We start from the raw sequence: 12,274 nt of genomic DNA, 5'->3' as shown, positions 1-12,274 counted from the left end.
ACAATGTTTTTTTTTCTAATGTTGACACATCTCTTGTTTTGTTTTCTAACTCTTCCTATCTTTTGCGACACTTGTAGACTCATGAATACAATGTTTGTACTAAGAGCTAAAAAGGTATAGAAACAGATGTGAAGTTGCGTGCTCTTCGATGCCCTACTACTTCTTCCTTTATAGCTTGATGAGTCTTCTGATTCCTTGTCTTCTGGGATCGCATAGCAGCAATTATTGGAGGCCTTTCCTTGTGAGGCATAGATATCTAAGAGTGAGACCCAAGGGTAGCCTCATGAATCTAGCTTGAAAGGGTAACTAGATTCATCCTTAATCATGACGAATTGGTTCCTCCATTTATTCTTGATTAGAGCTTACGCAGATTGTTCTTGATTTGTTCTTTAGCCATGATTAGCTCTCTTTCCTTTTTTGCGCGCTTGAGGATCTTTAGCAAGTCTTATTGATTAACTTTTCTTCTTTGTTCTTTGATTGATTGATTCTCTTTCCATTTGATGCAAAGTTCAAAACACATAGCCGTTGAGTTTCTCTGACTTCCCATATGATCTTCTTTCCTTTCATCAATATTGTTGTTCTTGATCATAGAATCAGCACACAATGAGATGCCATTAGTCAAGGCTTCTTTAGATTATTGATCATTATTAAAATTTTAAACTTTATAGAAGTTAGACTTAACTCACAAGTCATCCTTAAGAGAGATAGTTTCAAGTACGTAGGGTCAATTATCCAGGGTGATGAGGAGATCGACGAGGATATCACGTACCGTATATGGGTGAGGTGGATGAAATAGAGGTTAGCGTCTGGAGTCATGTGTGACAAGAATGTGCCACCAAAACGTAAAGGTAAGTTCTATAGAGTTGTGTTTAGATCAGCCATGTTGTATGGGGTTGAGTGTTGGCCAGTCAAGAATTTACATATCCAGAAGATGAAAGTAGTAGAAATGAGGATGTTGAGATAGATGTGTGGGCACACTAGGCTGAATATGATTAGGAATGAAGATATTAGGGAGAGGGTGGGCGTGGCTCCCATGGACGACAAGATGCGGGAGGCGAGACTTAGATGGTTCAGGAACTTGCGGAGGAGGAGCCTAGATGCCGCGGTTAGGAGGTGTGAGCGGTTGGCTTTGGCAGGTACGAGAAGAGGTAGAGGGTGGCCTAAGAAGTATTAGGGCAAGGTGATCAGGCAGGACATGATGTGACTTTAGATTTCCGAGGACATGTCCCTTGATAGGAAGGTGTGGAGGTCGAGCATTAGGGTTGTAGGTTAGGGGTAGTCGAGCGTTTTTTTCTCGTTGTACCGACTAATCTGATAGTGTTGTGTCTAAAACTGCTAGCGGTTTTTGTTATTATTATTCTTTTTTTTATTTATTATTATTATTATTATTATTATTATTATTATTATTATTATCATTATTATTATTACCCTTATATTTATTTACTGTCTCTTACGGTACTTATATTATTTTTTTGATTTCTGTTGTTGATGAAAATAACCTTTGTACTCCTCCAAGGTATCACTAAGTGTAATTCTGGAATTCTAAGGTGGTGGTTGTATTTTCCGTGATTAATTGGGCCCTTCATTGATGACAGGGACGACATTGTACAGCTCGTCCGCGTGGATTTCATGATCGATGACGTGGAAAATAATGATTGGTTCCGTGGTTCTTTTATTACGTTGGAGATCCGCGGTGGCTATTGTGGATCTGCCTTTATATTTAGCGGAAGGAAAGAAGAACAAGAGGAGATTCGCAGTGTGAAGAAACAGAATCGACAATGAAATTCAGCCGCGCATTCAATGCCGCTTCAGTTCTCTTAGTTCTTCTTCTTATTACCATAGGTAATCTCTTTGAAGGTTATATGTCACGCTATTGATTTTTGTATCAGATCTGTTAATGCGATATTCAACGTGCTAAAATTCTTTTCTTTTCTTTTGAGCTAAAAATCAAATATTAAGTCAATAGGAATACTGTCAAATACGGTCTAAGTTTCGATTTGTATTTTCCAGTTACGGCTAAGAAGTCCGGTGATGTTACGGAATTGCAGATCGGTGTGAAGGTAAAACTTTTGGCATTTCTATTCTTCGATTCGTGGTACTTATAACTGATTAAAGAATGAACTGCGTTTTGTTTATATAGTATTAAGTTTCGTTTGTTTGAACTTCTTCAATTAAAGAACTCTCGTGTATGACTTCCATGCGTGGCAATTTTTCGATGAATATTAGACTATTGTATTTCAAGTTTTCTTATATTTTCAATTTCTAAAGAGAGAAGCTCGCGTTGGAGGATACTAGAATCTCTTGCTTCAGGCATAGTTTTAGGTTGCGGGTATTTAATTAAAAATTTAAAAGGAGCATAGCTTTAGGTTACAAATGTCATTTCGTTCAACATTCTGCTTTAGACTAATGATTTGCGAATTGAGTCATATTTTCTCTATACTGTTAGCTTTAGCGGAATTGTATAGAGAGATTCCATAGGGGGGAGGAAGACTAAGAAAGATATTGCCATGATTTTTAATGCTATAATAAAAATATAACGCATTGATTTGAATATTTGGCAGAGAACAATTGGTGAACAGGAGAAAAATAGATAAGCATTCTTTCTTTCCGTTACGCGTCTCTTACCTTCCATACTTGTCCGTCATATAAATATATTTTGTCATGCTATGGGATTTATATCTATGTTTTTTGTCCCTCACGGAGCATTTGTCAACTGAAAGTATTGTTGATCCATCTTGCAGTAAAGTAACTGTGTTGCTGTGTCCACGAAATTGAGACCTACTTGTCCAGGAATTAAGTATGCATAAATTTATCAAATCCAGTGCCACAGCTACCTGGAGAAAAGCATTGATTATTGTTACTCTCATGGGATCTTACTAACTATTTGTTCTCAAATGTTTCACTACTATGATGTTATTAATAAATACACTCTGCATTTATAGAGTCATCAAACTTTTATGTTTCTCAATGTTGATAGTAATGCTTGTAAATTGTGCACAAGTCTCCTTCATTTGGTGATTCCGTAGTCTAAACCCTAACCTATTATTTTCTTGGTCTTTTGCAGTTTAAGCCAAAATCTTGCGAACTTAAGGCTCACAAGGGTGATAGAGTCTCAGTACACTACAGTGTGAGTAGAAGTGCTTCTCTACTTAACTATTTAAAAGCTCCTAATTGTGGATGGAAGGAAAGTTACCCACTAAGAATGAGGTGTTTCTAATTTATTGCAATCCCTAATGGTAGATTAGCAAATTATTGTGTTTACTCCTTTAAGCAATACTTACTTAGCTTTATCCAAAAACAATGGCAATCCTTAAATTGATTACTGGGTTTCTGTCAATTATGTTGGAGAATTATATTCATGCATATGGGCTAGAAGATGAGAATGGGGTAGTGAGGTGAAAGATTTCACTTGATTATTCAGATTTTTTACATAGTCCTTTTCTTTCCTTAAGACCAACTCAATCTCTACGAAAAGTTCTATCTCTTTCCTCAGTTATTAAGCTTCATTTTCCTTTTCTTGTTTCTGAAGTTGCTCCTTTTTCTTCTTTTTTTCTCTAAAGAAAGCTTTGGAAGCAGGTCAATCATTAACTCAAAATAAATGTATTTGATAACATATACATTTCAGCATTAGATCAAAAACACAATTTGTTTTGTATACAACATAAAAGCCTAGACAATGCGTGGATCAGAAACATAATGATTGAAGGAGAAAAGGGATCGGGTGTAGAGGAGGAGGTGTGCTTGAAGAAGCTAGGTCCTGTGCATTTCTCTTTCAGATTCCTTTTATTTTCAATCAGGGTAACGAACCAACTTAGGGGCACTTGAATGATCAAAAGAAAGTTAAAAAACTTTTCTCTTGATTGAACCATCCTCTTTCACTTGTCTTCGTCTTATTCTTACTTGTTTGGTTCTCTTTCAACTTATGGATTTGATAGCTTAGTTCTTCTCCACTTAACTGTATGTATATGAGAAAGGCGTTCCATGCTCACAAGGAACTTGGAGTAATGAATACATGCCAATCAGGAACTATGAAGGAAATGTCATGTGACAAAGGAAGGAGGCAGCATTAGCATTGGCATATGTGATTAAACAAACGGGAAAGGATTGGGGAGGGAGAGTTAGTGGTTGAAATTAGGCAATCCAGTGGCAATATTTTGCTGACTTCATCCATATTTAACGGGCATATTTATATTTAACGGGTATAGAGATAATGTGAGGAGGAGGAGCACAGACGCACCGGTGAAGAGGTGTGAGAGGTTGACCTTGGGGGGCTTACGGAGAGATAGAGGTAGGCCAAAGAAGAGGTGGAGAGAGGTGATTAGGCAAGACATGGCGCAACTTCAGCTGACCGTATTTGACTCCAGCTATGAGAGGAATGACCCCATTGAGTTTGAGCTTGGAAGTGGTCAAGTGATTAAAGGTTTGTTTTGCGTTTTTTTTATCAATACCCACTCTACATCATTTCTAATCCTTTGGAACTATGGCCCACGTGAAATAATTGCATTGGTGCATTTTCTTCCTTTCTTTTTCTTCTTTGATGGTTTCCCTCAATGATAAGCAGTTGTGGGAAGCATATTAGGAACTAGAATCTCAGCGAAAAATCATTGAGTTCTTGACAATGATAAGTGCTAATATCCGCACGCAGTAAATGGGTGTAGTGGTGACAAAACAAAAGATGACATTGTTTTTGTCTCTTGCTTTTCAAGGTCTAGTTCTTTTCACTTTGTGGGAGCTTATGAATATAGTCATATACATTGGACTGTAAAATTTTTCCTTTTGATATGTCAAAAAATCTCTCATTTATAATATACCAAACTCGTTCCAAATATTGACATATAGGGTTGTGGCTTAACAAAGGAATTCTCTCTTTACACCAAAGTGAAAGTTGGAAAAAGAAGAGCCTGGTTATTACTTAGCAAGAGAAAAGAAAAAGGAAAAACAGCTTGAGATGTAAATAAAATCTGACAAACTGAAATCATAACATTGTAAAAAGTGTGTGCCTTTTCAAGATATGAGCCCTTTTGGGCTGTTGGCTCCTCATAAAGTATGAGAACCTCTTTTGTATGTCCTATTCTTCAAGGTAACACATCTACTCCTCATGAAGTAAAGCAGTCTATAGTATGAATTCCTATAAGCTAGATTTATGTTTCTTTGTTCTGAATTACCTTCTATGTAGTTCATTAAATATGATACTCTCGCAGTCCACAATGAGTCATATTTATGGACATAGACAAATATAGATGTTGACTGGAGATATATAGAATATTACTTTTTCTAAAAAGATATATTATGCGAATGATGGTAAGCTGTCCTGAAAGGGTTAGTTAACAAAAGAACAGAACAAGCCATTGGATACTGAATGTCGCCTTGCAGGTTGGGATCAAGGACTTCTTGGAATGTGCGTGGGAGAGAAGCGAAAGTTGAAGATCCCTGCTAAACTTGGTTATGGCGAGAGTGGATCTCCACCAAAGATTCCAGGTAACATCAGCTACTTCTTTAGTAACTTAAATTCTGCTTTATGCATTAGCTGAACCTATAGACCACAAACTTTAAGCATTATCCTTTGGTACACTGGTCAACTATTTTCCGGTGTTTATTTCTTATTCTGAACAAATAGTTTTAATAGACTTGCTTTCAGTAGCCGTTAATGTACTCTCCTGCTGGTGGCATTGCTTCTGTTCCATTTAGCAAGGTTGCATTTGTTTTTGAGTTATTGGAGAACTTGCAAAGGGATTTTGCAAACATTTCTTGCAACTGTTTTTAGGTTTCCAAAAAGTGTGTGTTTGGTGAAATTCTCTTCTCAGAATTTGCAAATTCTGGAAAAATGGGCAATTTTTAAGCTTGGAATTCTTTTTTTTTTTGTTGCAAAAACTTGGAAATAAATGAAAATTTCGAAAGAAGTTCAAGAGTTTTGCCAAAATATTGTAAAGGTCTTTCTTCACTCCGAATGAACTGTCTTTGTTGGCGTTGCTTTCGATTTATATGTGATTAGCCACAGTCGCAAAACATCGTAAAGGTTTTTCTTCAAAGTAATTTTGGGTCCGCTGTCTGGATTAATAACTGAATTCATCTCCATGATTCCTCTATATATATATATAGAGAGAGAGAAAATGGGGTAGGGTGAGGGGCGGTAGGCTGTATTCAGCATGTGGGTTTAATGCTTCTTAAGTTCATATGACGCGACATCTATCCTCTATCGAGATCCTCTATCGAGATTCTTTTACTTCTTGCTTGAGTTTTGTACTCTCCCTTGTTATGTAAATTTTTCCTTGAGTTAGCCAGAGTCGTATTTTTATATTTTCTTATCTGTTCAAACATATAGGTGGTGCTACACTTGTCTTCGACACTGAGCTGGTTGCTGTGAATGGAAAGAGATCAGCAGCTGATAGTGAACTGTGATTTAACGATGTCTCTACACTCTTCATTAGCGACTTCTAAATCTATTTTTAGGTTATCTTATAGTTATATTTGCTTCTTTTTGATAATTTAGATACTAAAGTATTGGCTGCTGGCAAAATGACACCTCAAGTGTGTTTCCTTTTGTCACTAGTTTTTTCCTCTGCTAAAGTTAAGTGGATGGACGATGAACTCCCAAGATGGTTTTGCCATCATTACTTTTAAATTCTGTACCATTGATAGTTTTTTTCTTTTTCTTTTCTACCTCAAAAGTATATGATAGTGGATACCTCGAGTATATCTACGTAACAATCGCGGAGCTAAGTAAACTAAAATTCTTGTCAAATTCCACGAGCATGTCGATGACTTCCAATGTGTATTACTGCCTTCACCACATTTCCAATCCCAAATTTACCTCCGGACATACGTCTAAGTCCGAAATTACCATCCGGACCTAATAGAACCATCAAAACTCCGAATCGAGATCAAATACGCAGAAGTCAAACTTGGTTAACTCCTCCAACTTAAAGCTCCTAAAATGAGAATCATTTTTCCAAATCAATTCTGAACCGCTCGAAAACAGAAATCAGCCATCGCAAGTCATAATACTCATATGAAATTTCTCGCGGCCTCGAATCACCCAACGAATATGCAAATGATCAAAATGATATGAAGCTACTTGCGACCTCGAACCACCGAACGAATATACAAATGATCAAAATGACCGACCGAGATCGTTACATTTAGCCTTTTCTTTTCTTTAGATCTAATTTGATGAACAGTGGCTGTAGTCTTGCAATATGCGCCAATAGATAAAAAAAGAATAATAGAACTAAATACCACCAGAAAGAAAGAGGAGTAGTGTTTTAGGCCATGACATGAAACATCCTTCAGTATAATATATAACACATAATATATTTACTAATTATGTATAATATATATATATAAAACATAATTACTTTAATAATTATGTTGTTGACAATTGATTGTTGAACTGCATGCAGTGAATATATCAGAGAAATATATATCGGCATAAAGAGAAGGATAGACAGTTCTCTTTGGCAGTAAACAATCATAAGCTCTAACACGCAAACCATACGCTTGGGCCTAATTTCTAATACCGTGATCTTCAAACTCTAAACCCAAAAGCTTAATTCCGGCACGTGTAAACACTAACCCATATGAACTATTAACTGTTAATAGACTCATCAAAATATAGAACAAAGATGACATAAAGAAATATAAATATTTTCTTCATTACTTATATAAACATAAAGATATGGGAATACTTTCATTGTTTCAAACAGACCCAAGAAAATGATAATAATGCAAATCCCCAAACGTGCATGCGTAAATCAAATACAATTATTACATGCATATAGGAAATCCAACAATAACTATCCAAAAACAGAAAAGTAATAGAGTAGCCATAAATACAGCGCATTAAACAAATCAAAATGAAGAACACATTATCTGAACTAATTCATCTTAAATCCACAATCTCTTTGTAGACCATGCTAGATGAATATCATTGTCAAGATCTTGCCACACCTCCTTTTTTGGGGAAATGAGTTTTTTCACTTTAAGTGACATTATTGAAAATAGATTATTTGATTTAATTAAGAGTCGCCACTTGAAATTATTTAATTGGGGTATTCCAAGTCACTAGTTTATTTTAATCCCAATTCAAGGAAATTGACTCTGTTTAAGTCTGCGAAATACAGAAGACCAGGTAAGGAATTCTGTTAACCCGGGAGAAGGTGTGAGGCACTCCCGAGTTCCGTGGGTCTAGCACGGTCGCTTTCATAATCTTACTTGGATTAATTATCTGATTATTGCGTATTTTAAACCTTTGTTCATTTTTATCTTTTGTACCGCTTTTTATTTGCATATTTTAATTTGTCTTAGGCATTTATGGAATTATTTTAGAACAAGTTACGATGTCGTATACTTGTTGTTTTATACACATCGCAGATTGCGCCAAATAAAACGTACCCGCAATTTACAACATGTTTATTTTATCACTTTGAAGTTGGGGTCAAATGACACAAGCGTGCACTCGAATTTGGAGTTACGTATCACGACTATGCCACGGGAACCGTACCCATAGTTATAATAATTTATTATTAACTATGCCTAAAGCAAGCTACGATATTCGAGAGTTGTTTATTTCCTAAAGTTTGGGATTATTGCAAAGGGTTCAAGCGTAATGCAATTTTGTAGAAGTACGTACATCAGCGAATTACTACACCAATTTTGGTGAAATATTTTGACTCTATAATTTAAGAAATTAGCGCTTTACACGCGAACATTTTAAAGCCAAAACTGTTGTTACTCTATACGATCCTAAATTGAAATCTGATAATCCTTTTAAAAAGGTTCTGCTGATATGAAGTATAACGATAACTCTACTTTGGTTCAAATTACTTCAGCCAACATGAATGTGTATATTTTCTGAAACCCAAAACCAGGCCAGATAGAGTGGCTGGTGAGGAAAGCACCCAATGATATGAAGTATAACGATAACTCTACTTTAGTTCAAATTACTTCAGCCAACATGAATGTGTATATTTTCTGAAACCCAAAACCAGGCCAGATAGAGTGGCTGGTGAGGAAAGCACCCAATGATATGAAGTATAACGATAACTCTACTTTAGTTCAAATTACTTCAGCCAACATGAATGTGTATATTTTCTGAAACCCAAAACCAGGCCAGATAGAGTGGCTGGTGAGGAAAGCACCCAATGATATGAAGTATAACGATAACTCTACTTTAGTTCAAATTACTTCAACCAACATGAATGTGTATATTTTCTGAATCCCAAAATCAGGCCAGATAGAGTGGCTGGTGAGGAAAGCACCCAATGGGCCAAGTGAAATTGGTCACATAGGCCCAACTGGACTCTCAACATGTTAAGTGCAGCTTGTTTCATTCAAAGAAGACCAGTCCTCTTAGATCGGGCCCAATAATTTCTAGGAAACACGACCCAACAATTCACAAAAAGAGAAATAAAAAACTCCATTCAAACTTTTACATGATTTGCATATTCGATTTGCATATTCAACTACGAAATCATAAGCAACAATTATATAATACTTTGAACATCAATGTATGAATACCTGAATTTTAGAATTAGCTCATTACATCAATAGCCCTAATTGAAATCATATGATAATAGCCATTTGTCAAATCTATCTATCTAATATCAAATTAAAACGTGTTATTACAGACTTTTGTAACAAATGAGTTCTAAGCAGTTTATTCTACTCATGCTTTTGATTCTTATACTCCTAGGCTCGACAGTCTACTCTTCAACTTCAAACCTCGAAAACTCCAAGCTAAAACAATCACAAACCTCTTATCATAACAACACCAAACTTTAATTTATCAGAACGTAAAGATAAACTCAAATATTAGTTGTTAAATCTTAAACAAAGCATCATATATTTTACGAAGAAATTTATAGATTAAACTAGAACTAAACATATGAGATCAATTACAACTCTAATCACAGAATCCATTTCAAAACAGCTTATCATTACTAAGTAGATCTACAACATATTTTAAGTGTTAACTAAATAAAACACTTCAAATAAGTTGATAAATATTTTATTTATGCTCAAAACAAAATGGATAACAGATTCAACCAATCACAGCAAATGAATTTAGAAGAATAGCCAAAATTTCATTGTAAATCAAAGAGTAAATACAGATTTGAGATGTGTACAATTTGTGAACTTACTAGAATTTGCCAAATAAAGGCTAGATGAAGGAAACAAGATGAAGTTCAGCTACTACTCCAACAGAAATCAACAACAATTCAGCACCAAATCACCTAGAAATTATAGAGTAAAGCGTGGTTCGAAACAACTTATAAATTCCTTTTTTTCAACGATTTTCCTTCTTTTTTGAAGTTTTGTTTTTTGTGTTTGAAGACCTTTTTTGAATTTTAAGATCTGGAAAACCCAGTCTCTCAGCTTTTTTTTTTTTAGAGATCTTATGTATGTGTGCGAGTGTGGATGAGTATGAATGAATGGAAAGGGTAAAGGAAGATTCCCTTTTATAACCAATTTCATAGATGCTTTCGGTTGATTCCTTTTCTTTTTTAATCCCTCTATTTTCTGTTTATTACCCCTCAGTCCCCAATACTTGACCTCCTTGTAGTTTTCCTTTGCTAACAGACCCCTAATCCCTATTTCTGGAAGCTTCTAAGTTAGTTATTCAAAGATTTTTTCAGGTTAAAATATAAATTCCTTTTTTTCAACGATTTTCCTTCTTTTTTGAAGTTTTGTTTTTTGTGTTTGAAGACCTTTTTTGAATTTTAAGATCTGGAAAACCCAGTCTCTCAGCTTTTTTTTTTTAGAGATCTTATGTATGTGTGCGAGTGTGGATGAGTATGAATGACTGGAAAGGGTAAAGGAAGATTCCCTTTTATAACCAATTTCATAGATGCTTTCGGTTGATTCCTTTTCTTTTTTAATCCCTCTATTTTCTGTTTATTACCCCTCAGTCCCCAATACTTGACCTCCTTGTAGTTTTCCTTTGCTAACAGACCCCTAATCCCTATTTCTGGAAGCTTCTAAGTTAGTTATTCAAAGATTTTTTCAGGTTAAAATATAAATTAATCCTTTACCCCTTAATATTTACCACTAGTTGTCAGCATATGCCTAGGCTTCTTGGCAAAAAGGCCCATGGCCATCACCTCCAAAACCAATAAACTCAATCTAGTGGGCCTATCTAATCACGTAGTACAAGTCCATATTCAAAATGGAAATAACAATTAAACTACTATAAACTCAAACAATAGAAACAAAACAAACACATAAATCAATTCACCCTAATATATAACTAAACTAATTTAGACAAACAATTTAACTATTAAAATAATAACTAATTATGCTCAACAAATAAACTCAAAATATTTAAGGAGATAAGGAAGGGAATTACCTAGAAGAAATACACCCCTGCCAACAGCAAATACGGTGGACAATGACAATAAAGAGGAACGACAGACATGGGGGAAAGAGGGGGGAGGCGTAAACTTCTGGACGGTTAACGACAACTTGACCGTATTCCAATGACTTCGAATTGAGTCAAAATTAATGTCAATAGAGCAATTGATCAATGTAAATTTCAAGTTAAAACGAGTTGAAATTATTGAAAAATAAAAAAGGGGACATATTGGGGTTTTGGTCTTTCCTAGATCTACTAAACATTGCATTCTAGAAATATTTTGATGGAATTGAAGGTAGGAGAGGTACGGGGAGAGGGTGGGGATTGTTTGGTGATGTTTTGGAGTGGTTTGGGGTTGGACTGCCGCCGTAGGCAATTTTTGGTAGGCGGCAGAAGGTGGAGTATGAGACAGAGAGAGAGAGAGAGAGAGAGAGAGAGAGAGAGAGAGAGAGAGAGAGAGAGGAGAAAAACAGTTCTGAGAGAGTTTTTGGGGTGGGGGGTCGTTCTCTTAGGATAGTTTTAAGAGGAAAGGGGGTGAGTTCCTAGCCGTTAGATGAGGGGAGATGAAGGGTGCAGATTACCTAGGCTAAAACGGCGTCGTTTGTTTTATGGGGGGGAGGCTGGATCGGGTTTTGAAAGTGAACCGGGGCAGCTATTTTTGTGAATTTTGGGCTTCAAATAACTGTCCCAATCGAATTTGAAACACTCAGCAACCCACTTCCCTCTTATTCTTTGTTTTAATTGCATTATTAACAAACTAATTCTAACTGGCACTAATTTTGCAAAGCTATCCTAACTAATTAATTTTCTAACTGATGGATATTGTGAATTAAAGAAAGGGAAGTTAACTAATTTTAAACCTAAAAATGCTAAAATGCAAGATGGCTAATGTATTTTTTATGATTTTTGTTTGACAATGCATTT

At 35.6% G+C, this 12,274-nt stretch overlaps 1 protein-coding gene and 1 long non-coding RNA gene across 3 annotated transcripts; one reads left to right on the top strand and one right to left on the bottom strand.

The window, feature by feature from the left end:
- The first annotated feature begins 1,682 nt into the window (after positions 1-1,682).
- LOC107819710 (peptidyl-prolyl cis-trans isomerase FKBP15-1) lies at positions 1,683-6,647 on the top strand. The gene is made up of 6 exons (XM_075237671.1): positions 1,683-1,842; positions 2,011-2,060; positions 3,065-3,125; positions 4,328-4,420; positions 5,374-5,478; positions 6,323-6,647. Exons 1-6 carry the CDS (start codon positions 1,779-1,781, stop codon positions 6,397-6,399), a joined length of 450 nt encoding a protein of 149 aa, XP_075093772.1. The 5' UTR covers positions 1,683-1,778; the 3' UTR covers positions 6,400-6,647.
- Positions 6,648-9,456: 2,809 nt separating this feature from the next.
- LOC107819713 (uncharacterized) lies at positions 9,457-10,416 on the bottom strand. Of its 2 annotated transcripts, none has more exons than XR_012702653.1 (2): positions 10,140-10,416; positions 9,457-9,754 (listed from the first exon to the last, which is right to left on the bottom strand). It is a non-coding gene; the product is annotated as an uncharacterized LOC107819713 (long non-coding RNA). The 2 variants fall into 2 exon arrangements; XR_001655771.2 differs by having other exon boundaries at positions 9,457-9,735.
- Positions 10,417-12,274: the final 1,858 nt, after the last annotated feature.

The sequence above is a fragment of the Nicotiana tabacum genome, chromosome 19 (assembly GCF_000715075.1).
Source record: "Nicotiana tabacum cultivar K326 chromosome 19, ASM71507v2, whole genome shotgun sequence".
NCBI lineage: Eukaryota > Viridiplantae > Streptophyta > Magnoliopsida > Solanales > Solanaceae > Nicotiana > Nicotiana tabacum.
The sequence above is the reverse complement of the archived record's forward strand: the minus strand, read 5'-3'. Positions and strand labels throughout refer to the sequence as shown.

Bases quoted from the DNA above. Each gene is read 5' to 3' on its own strand.
- LOC107819710 (XM_075237671.1), top strand. From the start codon at position 1,779: ATGAAATTCAGCCGCGCATTCAATGCCGCTTCAGTTCTCTTAGTTCTT. The intron at 2,061-3,064 runs GTAAAACTTTTG...GGTCTTTTGCAG, and splicing joins AATTGCAGATCGGTGTGAAG to TTTAAGCCAAAATCTTGCGA. The intron at 4,421-5,373 runs GTTTGTTTTGCG...GTCGCCTTGCAG, and splicing joins AAGTGGTCAAGTGATTAAAG to GTTGGGATCAAGGACTTCTT.